Consider the following 10,510-nt stretch of genomic DNA (forward strand, 5'->3'; position numbering starts at 1 on the left):
TTTCTTAGGCCTACCACTGTGTAGACATGAGTGGGAGGGGCCTAATTTAGAGCTTTATTGTGCAGTAACTTTTGCAGACTGAGACATCCAGCTTCCCTCAAGGAGTCCCCTGAATGCTATAGGACCTCTCTAAAGGGTTTTTAGGCTTTCCAAAGTCGTTTGTATGGCAAGGTAGGGCCACAGCAGAGCTGTGGCAGTTTGTTGTGACTGTTAAAAAACGTCTATATCGTTTTTTTTTTTATCCGTTTTTTAAACTAAGGGGTTAATCATCCATTTGCAAGTGGGTGCAATGCTCTGTTAGCTTATTATACACACTGTACAAATTTTGTTTGATTTACTGCTTTTTTTCACTGTTTTTCAAATTCTGACCTTTTTTATTTTTCTTAAAGGCACAGTACCGTTTTTATTTTTTGCTTGTTAACTTGCTTTAAAGTGTTTTCCAAGCTTGCTGGTCTCATTGCTAGTCTGTTTAAACATGTTTGACATAGAGGAAACTCCTTGTTCATTATGTTTAGAAGCCATGGTGGAACCCTCTCTTAGAATGTGTACCAAATGTACTGATTTCACTTTAAGTAATAAAGACCATATTCTGTCTTTAAAAAATTTATCACCAGAGGAATCTGACGAGGGGGAAGTTATGCTGACTAACTCGCCCCACGTGTCAGAACCTTTGAATCCCGCTCAAGGGACTCACGCTCAAGAGGCGCCAAATACATCTAGCGCGCCCATGGCGTTTACTTTACAAGACATGGCGGCAGTCATGGATAATACACTGTCAGCGGTATTATCCAGACTACCTGGGTTACGAGGTAAGCGAGACAGCTCTGGAGTTAGAAGAAATACAGACCATACTGACGCTTTGGTAACTATGCCTGATACTCTCTAACAATATGCAGAAGCTGAGGAAGGAGAGCTTCTTTCTGTGGGTGATTTTTCTGACTCAGGGAAGAGGATTCAACCTGATTCTGATATGTCAACATTTAAATTTAAGCTTGAACACCTCCACGTGTTGCTCAGGGAGGTTTTAGCTGCTCTGAATGACTGTGATACAATTGCAGTGCCAGAGAAATTGTGCAGATTGGATAAATACTATGCAGTGCCTGTTTACACTGATGTTTTTCCAATACTTAAAAGGTTTACAGAAATTATTACTAAGGAATGGGATAGACCAGGTGTGCCGTTCTCTCCCCCTCCTATTTTTAAGAAAATGTTTCCAATAGATGCCGGCACACGGGACTTATGGCAGACGGTCCCTAAGGTGGAGGGAGCAGTTTCTACCCTATCTAAGCGTACTACTATCCCTGTCGAGGACAGTTGTGCTTTTTTAGATTCAATGGATAAAAAGTTAGAGGGTTACTTTAAGAAAATGTTTATTCAACAAGGTTTTATTCTACAGCCCCTTGCATGCATTGCCCCAGTCACTGCTGCTGCGGCCTTCTGGTTTGAGTCTCTGGAAGAGGCTTTACAGGTAGAGACCCCATTGTTTGATATACTTGACAAGCTTAGAGCACTTAAGCTAGCCAATTCTTTTGTTTCTTATGCCATTGTTCATTTGACTAAAATAACGGCTAAGAATTCTGGTTTTGCTATTCAGGCGCGTAGAGCGCTATGGCTTAAATCATGGTCAGCTGACGTTACTTCAAAGTCTAAGCTGCTTAATATTCCCTTCAAGGGGCAGACCCTATTCGGGCCTGGTTTGAAGGAGATCATTTCTGATATCACTGGAGGAAAAGGTCATGCCCTTCCTCAGGATAGGTCCAAATCAAGGGCCAAACAGACTAATTTTCATGCCTTTCGAAACTTCAAGGCGAGTGCGGCATCAACTTCCTCTAATACAAAACAAGAGGGAACTTTTGCCCAGTCCAAGTCGGTCTGGAGGCCTAACCAGACTTAGAACAAAGGTAAGCAGGCCAAAAAGCCTGCTGCTGCCTCTAAGACAGCATGAAGGATTGGCCCCCGATGTGGTAAAGGATCTAGTAGGGGGCAGACTTTCGCTCTTCGCCCAGGCTTGGGCAAGAGATGTCCAGGATCCCTGGGCGTTGGAAATTGTATCCCATGGATATCTTCTGGACTTCAGAGCTTCTCCTCCAAAAGGGAGATTTCACCTTTCACAATTACCTGCAAACCAGATAAAGAGAGAGGCATTTTTACACTGTGTTCAAGACCTCCTAGTTATGGGAGTGATCCATCCAGTTCCAAAGGAGGAACAGGGACAAGGATTCTATTCAAATCTGTTTGTGGTTCCCAAGAAAGAGGGAATCTTCAGACCAATTTTAGATCTCAAGATCTTAAACAAATTTCTCAGGGTCCCATCATTCAAGATGGAGACTATTCGTACCATCCTACCTATGATCCAGGAGGGTCAATATATGACTACAGTGGATTTAAAGGATGCTTATCTTCACATTTCGATACACAAAGATCATCATCGGTTTCTCAGGTTTGCCTTCCTGGACAGGCATTACCAGTTTGTAGCTCTTCCCTTTGGGTTAGCTACAGCCCCAAGAATCTTTACGAAGGTTCTGGGGTCACTTCTGGCGGTCCTAAGGCCGCGGGGCATAGCAGTGGCCCCTTATTTAGATGACATTCTGATACAGGCGTCAAATTTCCAAATTGCCAAGTCTCATACGGACATAGTTCTGGCATTTCTGAGGTTGCATGGGTGGAAAGTGAACGAAGAAAAGAGTTCTCTATCCCCTCTCACAAGAGTTTCCTTTCTGGGAACTCTAATAGATTCTGTAGAAATTTACCTGACAGAGACCAGGTTATCAAAACTTCTAAATTCCTGCCGTGTTCTTTATTCCACTTCTCGCCCTTCGGTGGCTCAGTGTATTGAAGTAATCGGCTTAATGGTAGTGGCAATGGACATAGTGCCGTTTGCCCGCCTACATCTCAGACCGCTGCATCTCTGCATGCTCAGTCAGTGGAATGGGGATTACACAGATTTGTCCCCTCTACTAAATATGGATCAAGAGACCAGGGATTCTCTTCTCTGGTGGCTATCTCGGGTCCATCTGTCCAAAGGTATGACCTTTCGCTGGCCAGATTGGACAATTGTAACGACATATGCCAGCCTTCTAGGCTGGGGGGCAGTCTGGAACTCCCTGAAGGCTCAGGGATCGTGGACTCAGGAGGAGACACTCCTTCCGATAAACATTCTGGAACTAAGAGCGATATTCAATGCTCTTCAGGCTTGGCCTTAGTTAGCGACAATGAGGTTCATCAGATTTCAGTCGGACAACATTACGACTGTGGCTTACATCAACCATCAAGGGGGAACAAGGAGTTCCCTAGCGATGTTGGAAGTTTCAAAGATAATTCGTTGGGCAGAGATTCACTCTTGCCACCTATCAGCTATCCATATCCCAGGTGTAGAGAACTGGGAGGCGGATTTTCTAAGTCGACAGACTTTTCATCCGGCGGAGTGGAAGCTCCATCTGGAGGTGTTTGCACAATTGATTCATCGTTGGGGCAAACCAGAACTGGATCTCATGGCGTCTCGCCAGAACGCCAAACTTCCTTGTTACGGATCCAGGTCCAGGGATCCCAAGGCGACGCTGATAGATGCTCTAGCAGCGCCTTGGTCCTTCAACCTGGCTTATGTGTTTCCACCGTTTCCTCTGCTCCCTCGTCTGATTGCCAAAATCAAGCAGGAGAGAGCATCGGTGATCTTGATAGCGCCTGCATGGCCATGCAGGACTTGGTATGCAGATCTGGTGGACATGTTATCCTTTCCACCATGGACTCTGCCTCTGAGACAGGACCTTCTACTTCAGGGTCCTTTCAACCATCCAAATCTAATTTCTCTGAGACTGACTGCCTGGAGATTGAACGCTTGATTTTATCAAAGCGTGGCTTCTCCGAGTCAGTCATTGATACCTTAATTCAGACACGAAAGCCTGTCACCAGGAAAATCTATCATAAGATATGGCGTAAATATCTTTATGGGTGTGAATCCAAGGGTTACTCATGGAGTAAAGTCAGGATTCCCAGGATATTATCTTTTCTCCAAGAAGGATTGGAAAAAGGATTGTCAGCTAGTTCCTTAAAGGGACAGATTTCTGTCTATTCTTTTGCACAAGCGTCTGGCGGATGTTCCAGACGTTCAGGCATTTTGTCAGGCTTTAGTTAGATTCAAGCCTGTGTTTAAACCTGTTGCTCCGCCATGGAGTTTAAATTTGGTTCTTAAAGTTCTTCAAGGGGTTCCGTTTGAACCTTTTCATTCCATAGATATCAAGCTTTTATCTTGGAAAGTTCTATTTTTGGTAGCTATTTCCTCGGCTCGTAGAGTTCCGAGTTATCTGCCTTTCAATGTGATTCCCCTTATCTGATTTTCCATGCAGATAAGGTAGTTTTGCGTACCAAACCTGGGTTTTTACCTAAGGTTGTATTTAATAAGAATATCTTTGACTAAGAAGTATAATACGCTTAGCTTATGAGACTGCTGGCCAGCAGCCTCCTGAAAGGATTACAGCTCATTCTACTAGAGCTGTGGCTTCCACATGGGCCTTTAAAAATGTGGCTTCTGTTGAACAGATTTACAAGGTGGCGACTTGGTCTTCGCTTCATACTTTTTAAAAATTCTATAAATTTGATACTTTTGCTTCTTCGGAGGCTATTTTTGGGAGAAAGGTTTTACAGGCAGTGGTACCTTCCGTTTAAGTACCTGCCTTGTCCCTCCCTTCATCCGTGTACTTTAGCTTTGGTATTGGTATCCCACAAGTAATGGATGATCCGTGGACTGGATACACCTTACAAGAGAAAACATAATTTATGCTTACCTGATAAATTTATTTCTCTTGTGGTGTATCCAGTCCACGGCCCGCCCTGTCATTTTAAGGCAGGTATTTTTTATCTTTAAACTACAGTCACCACTGCACCCTATAGTTTCTCCTTTCTCTTGCTTGTCTTCGGTCGAATGACTGATAGTGGCAGTTAGGGGAGGAGCTATATAGACAGCTCTGCTGTGGGTGATCCTCTTGCAACTTCCTGCTGGGAATGAGAATATCCCACAAGTAATGGATGATCCGTGGACTGGATACACCACAAGAGAAATAAATGTATCAGGTAAGCATAAATTATGTTTTTATTTTTCGAACAACGTTTTTTTTTACTTTTTTTAAAAAATAATCAGACCCCCATTACTTACCTCTTCTTCCGTATATATCTTGTTCAGGGCCAACATGGTTTTGCTTTTCACCCAGTAAATGCCTTTCTGGGCTGGGTGCTGAATGACTCCTCACTTGGCATGGGGTTCAGGGAACCATCATTCTGTCTAGCGTTTCTTAAGCGTTTACTGTCCCTTTAAATGCAGACATAGCTTTTCAGCAGTAGTTACAATCTCCTTTTTTTTTTGTTTCAGAGCCTGATGTGGCTTCCAGTGATGCTACTAACATGGAATGCAGCATTATGCGAGACGGAAATGTCTACGTAATCAACGGGAAAAAGTGGTGGAGCAGTGGTGAGTAAAAGCTTTGTAGTCTCAATTTAGCGTATGAGTAGTATATATGTGACCAAGCTTAATTATCTATATTGTACCTATGGAATGTAATATTTTTGATAACACACATTGCTTATATCTATGGTTACAGAAAACACAATTTATTATTATTGTTTTTTTGTTTTTTTTTTAAATAAAATTTATTGTACATGTTAAATATTTTGCATGAAAAAAGATCATGTACATTTTGTTTAAACCTATAGTAAAATTAACAGAGATTTGTTATTTTCTGTTTGATAAGGAGATCCAACAGCACGAAATAAGCATAAAAACAAAACAGTTTTATTCAGGATAGGATCATGTGATTTTGAAAAAAGAGAGAAAAAAACTGTACTAATGTGCTAGATTTACTTCTGTTTAGATGCAATGAATGGAAATAAATAATTGAATATATAATTATCCAAATTACCCTTTTATGGGATACAAACACTTCACTGTAATGCGAATCCATAAGTAGAATAAATGGGTAATCATTCTTTTATGGCATAGCTACCTGGGTATTTTGGTTTTATGTTTAGTGTGTTTAACTGTAATTAAAAGGTTTTTGTAATGGTGTTTCCAGACTGTTATGTGCTACGGGTGCACAATAAATAACCAGCCATTACAAGTGGTTGGTATTGCTACAGCGAGATTGTGATAGCCATTGGTGCTCAAAAAACTTTTTAAAAGCCCCCCAATTGCCCCAAAAATAAAGTGTGATGTTCCTTTTTAAAAAAAACAAAAAATGCATGTTTTTTATTTATTTTTAAAAACTGCACTAAGCACTATGGGTGTTAGAAAAAAAAGGTCACAGAAAAGTTATTTATGTACATAAATATTTATGTGTTAATATGTGTATATAAAAAAGAAAATGCGATTGTGCTAGGGGTCTGTGGCCACTCTTGCAGTAAACCTCCCCCTAGTTGACTTAAAATAGGAATATGGATAATCAGTGGTTTAAAGGGGGCGCCCTTAAATGGCTTACACACAACAAGAATGAGTGTCAGTTAAAGGGACAGTCTACATCAGAATTTGTATTGTTTTAAAACAGTGGTGGGCAGACTTTTGTAAGACAAGGGCTACCTCTAATTTTATTCCAAGTGATGTGGTCACCTAATTAAAAAACACACAAAAAGAATAGTCCAGCACACTCTATGTAACCGGGTGCAAAGCTGTTGCAGGGTACTGCTCGCTGAAAATGGTATTTTTGCCACAAATAGGACCTGCTGGCTGGAAATTGTATTTTTGCCACAAATAGGACCTGCTGGCTGAAAATTGTATTTTTGCCACAAATAGGACCTGCTGGCTGAAAATGGTATTTTTGCTACAAATAGGACCTGCTGGCTGAAAATGGTATTTTTGCTACAAATAGGACCTGCTGGCTGAAAATGGTATTTTTGCTACAAATAGGACCTGCTGGCTGAAAATGGTATTTTTGCTACAAATAGGACCTGCTGGCTGAAAATGGTATTTTTGCTACAAATAGGACCTGCTGGCTGAAAATGGTATTTTTGCTACAAATAGGACCTGCTGGCTGAAAATGGTATTTTTGCTACAAATAGGACCTGCTGGCTGAAAATGGTATTTTTGCCACAAATAGGACCTGCTGGCTGAAAATGGTATTTTTGCCACAAATAGGACCTGCTGGCTGAAAATTGTATTTTTGCTACAAATAGGACCTGGTGGCTGGAAATTGTATTTTTGCCACAAATAGGACCTGCTGGCTGAAAATGGTATTTTTGCCACAAATAGGACCTGCTGGCTGAAAATTGTATTTTTGCTACAAATAGGACCTGCTGGCTGAAAATTGTATTTTTGACACAAACAATACAGCTTTAAAAATCAGCCGTGCTCTTTAATAACAAATACAGCCGCGCTCTGTCTTTACTTACTGTGAGAGCTCTCTTTACGTCACGCTGGGACCCTCAAGCAACCTTATCTGTGTACCGCGCCTTCGTATGATAAGTAGTCTCACAATCAAGACGGCTCAAGACTCATTCTACAAAGTCATTTTTTTTGCTGGACGCCATGCCAGGTTGATGAAAGGGGCAGGTCCTGTAACCAAAGCTGAGGCAGCGAGTTCAGCTACAGCCGTGTCGCGCATGCTGAAGTACAGTGCCCATACCGCCGTCAAAGACTCAGTCATAGCCGATTTCAAAAGTCTGCATAAGAGAAAGATTTCTCACACATCTACAGTGGTGAGGCTCTTCACTCAGAATCTAGATTCTATCTAGAATTCTAGATTCTGAGTGAAGAGCCTCACCGCCGTAGATGTGTGAGAAATCTTTCTCTTATTATGCAGACTTTTGAAATATTACAGTTGGTCACCTCAAAAATCACTTGCGGTCTACCCCTTGCCCACCCCTGTTTTAAAAGATAGATAACCCCTTTATTACCCATTCCCTGGTTTTGCATAGCCAACACAGTTATATAGATACACTTTTTACCTCTGTGATTATCTTGTATCTAAGCCTTTTGACAAACATGCATTTTAGCCAATCAGTGCTGGCTAATAGGAGCTCCACGTGCGTGAGCACAGTGTTATCTATATGACACACATGAACTAACACCCTCTAGTGGTGAAAACCTGTCAAAATGCCCTGAGAGAAGAGGCGACCTTCAAGGGCTTAGAAATTTGCATATGAACCTCCTGGATTTAGCTTTCAACTAAGAATACCAAGAGAACAAAGCTAAATTGGTGATAAAAGTAAATTGGAAAATTGTTTAAAATGACATGCCCTATCTGAATCATGAAAGTTTATTTTGGACTAGGCTGTCCCTTTAATATACATTTCTATGTAAAACAAATAACATCTCATATAACCAACATGTTATCAGTTGTTGAAAATATATATTTATTAAAAACGCTTTCTAAATTGGGACGTCTCCCTGTAAATGTGTGAACCTAGGTTATTACAAAGTTCCTTAATTGAAAAGTCTGCTCTTTTATAGAGCAAATAAAACCACCTTAATAGATAAAAACCTCTTATCTTGTAAATCCTTAATGTGTACAGCACTTATATTGCAGTTTCCACATACGTTCCCTCAAAGGGATTGCCCACTTATGTGGTAGGATAAGAAACACTCACAGTACCTTAAAATAGAACATCCGAACACTTTACCGGTTACTGCTTTCTTGAGATCCTGTTTCCCACAGCCAGTTTCTACCTCTGTGGTCTCCGTGCAGTCTCTGTTCTGGCGTCTGCGTTGTTGGAGCCGGTCACATGACCTCCAGGCTTTCTTGTAATTGCTAAGTTAGCGATCAGGAATAAAACAATAGCAGTTGTACCACTTCGAATAAATTAATATTCAACTGTAGCAAGTATTCCAAAGGCACCAATCAGGTCGGCTGACGCGTTTCGCCCGTTTTCTGGGCTTTATCAAAATCCACAGAATACCAAGAGAGCAGTAACCGGTAAAGTAAAGTCTGGGGATGTTCTATTTTAAGGTACTGCACTAGTATTACTAAGTTGAACGCAAATATCACTTTCACGGAATCTGGACCAAAATGGTTAAAAAAAATTTTTTTAAATAATGTTTCATTTAAAGGGACATTATACGGAAAATGTTGTCCTCTTTAATGTGTTCTCAGTAATCCATTTATCTGCTGGTGTTTATTGCATGTGTCGTGTTGCTCTGGTATTAAAAGTTGAAAGTAAAAAGTTATCGCTCTTGTGCTAACCCAACGCACACAAAAAGCCAAACTTAAAATATTGCGCACTCGATAACCTAATCCCCCATAGAAGTTAAAGGGACATGAAACCCAAACATTTTCTTTCATGATTCAGATAGAGAATACAATTTTAAACAACTTTCTAATTTACTTCTATTATCTAATCTGTTTTATTCTCTTTGTATCATTTGTTGAAGGAGTAGCAATGCACTGATCGTTTCTAACTGAACAAATGGGTGAGCCAATTATAATCGGTATGTATATATATATATATATATATATATGCAGCCACCAATCAACAGCTAGAACCTAGGTTCTCTGCTGCTCCTGAACTTGCCTAGATAAAGCTTTTAACAAGAGAAGGAAGCAAATTAAATAATAGAAGTAAATTGAAAAGCTGTTTGAAATGGTGTTTTCTATCTTAATCATGAAAGAAAACATTTGGGATGGAGAACAAAAAGTGGAAGAAAAAAACACCCAACACGTGCACAAACCTGATTGCACATTCTCATGTGAGCTAACCCGACATAAAATATGAATATTTCATATTCCAATGTTCTGCACATAGCAGAATATGTTCTATTTATTCATAAATACACATTTCTTTATACCGTATATCTGATACTATTTTGGTACAATATCTATCTATCTATCTATATAAATAAAAACGTCTACAGTATTTACAAATACATAAAACATATTCTGCGATGTGCAGAACATTGAAATGGGAAATATTTACAGTAAATACACAGTATAACACTGTATTATTATTATTATTTATTATTAAATATAAATATTGCATACATATGCTTTTACTTGTTTTCATCTTCTTAAAGGGACACTGAACCCAATTTTTTTCTTTCATAATTCAGATAGAGCATGCAATTTTAAGCAACATTCTAATTTTTTCCTATTATAAAATTGTCTTCATTCTTTGGTATTTTTATTTGAAGAGCAAGAATGTAAGTTTAGATGCCAGCCCATTTTTGGTGAACAACCTGGGTTGTTCTTGCTGATTGGAGAATAAATTCACCCACCAATAAACAAGTGCTGTCTAGGGTCTGAACCAAACATTTGCGGGCTCCTTAGCTTAGATGCCTTTTTTTCAAATAAAGATAGCAAGAGAATGAAGAAAAATTAATAATAGGAGTAAATTAGAAAGTTTCTTAAAATTGCATGCTCTATCAGTGTCCCTTTCACTACAAAGGACTCCAATGTACTTCTATATATGTATAAATATGTATTTATGTGTTTATATGTGTATATATGTCTGTAAATACATATATACACATATAAATACATAAATACTTCTGTAAACACACACACATATATATATATATATATATATATATATATAC

At 39.5% G+C, this 10,510-nt stretch overlaps 1 protein-coding gene across 1 annotated transcript in view; it reads left to right on the forward strand.

Annotated features, from left to right (window-relative positions):
- The window catches only part of ACAD11 (acyl-CoA dehydrogenase family member 11), a 381,257-nt gene that overhangs the window by 171,756 nt on the left and 198,991 nt on the right, over window positions 1-10,510 (forward strand). Inside the window, 1 exon segment of the mRNA XM_053714335.1 lies at window positions 5,363-5,461. Coding sequence (XP_053570310.1) covers window positions 5,363-5,461 — 99 coding nt within the window.

The sequence above is a fragment of the Bombina bombina genome, chromosome 5, assembly GCF_027579735.1.
Source record: "Bombina bombina isolate aBomBom1 chromosome 5, aBomBom1.pri, whole genome shotgun sequence".
Taxonomy (NCBI): domain Eukaryota; kingdom Metazoa; phylum Chordata; class Amphibia; order Anura; family Bombinatoridae; genus Bombina; species Bombina bombina.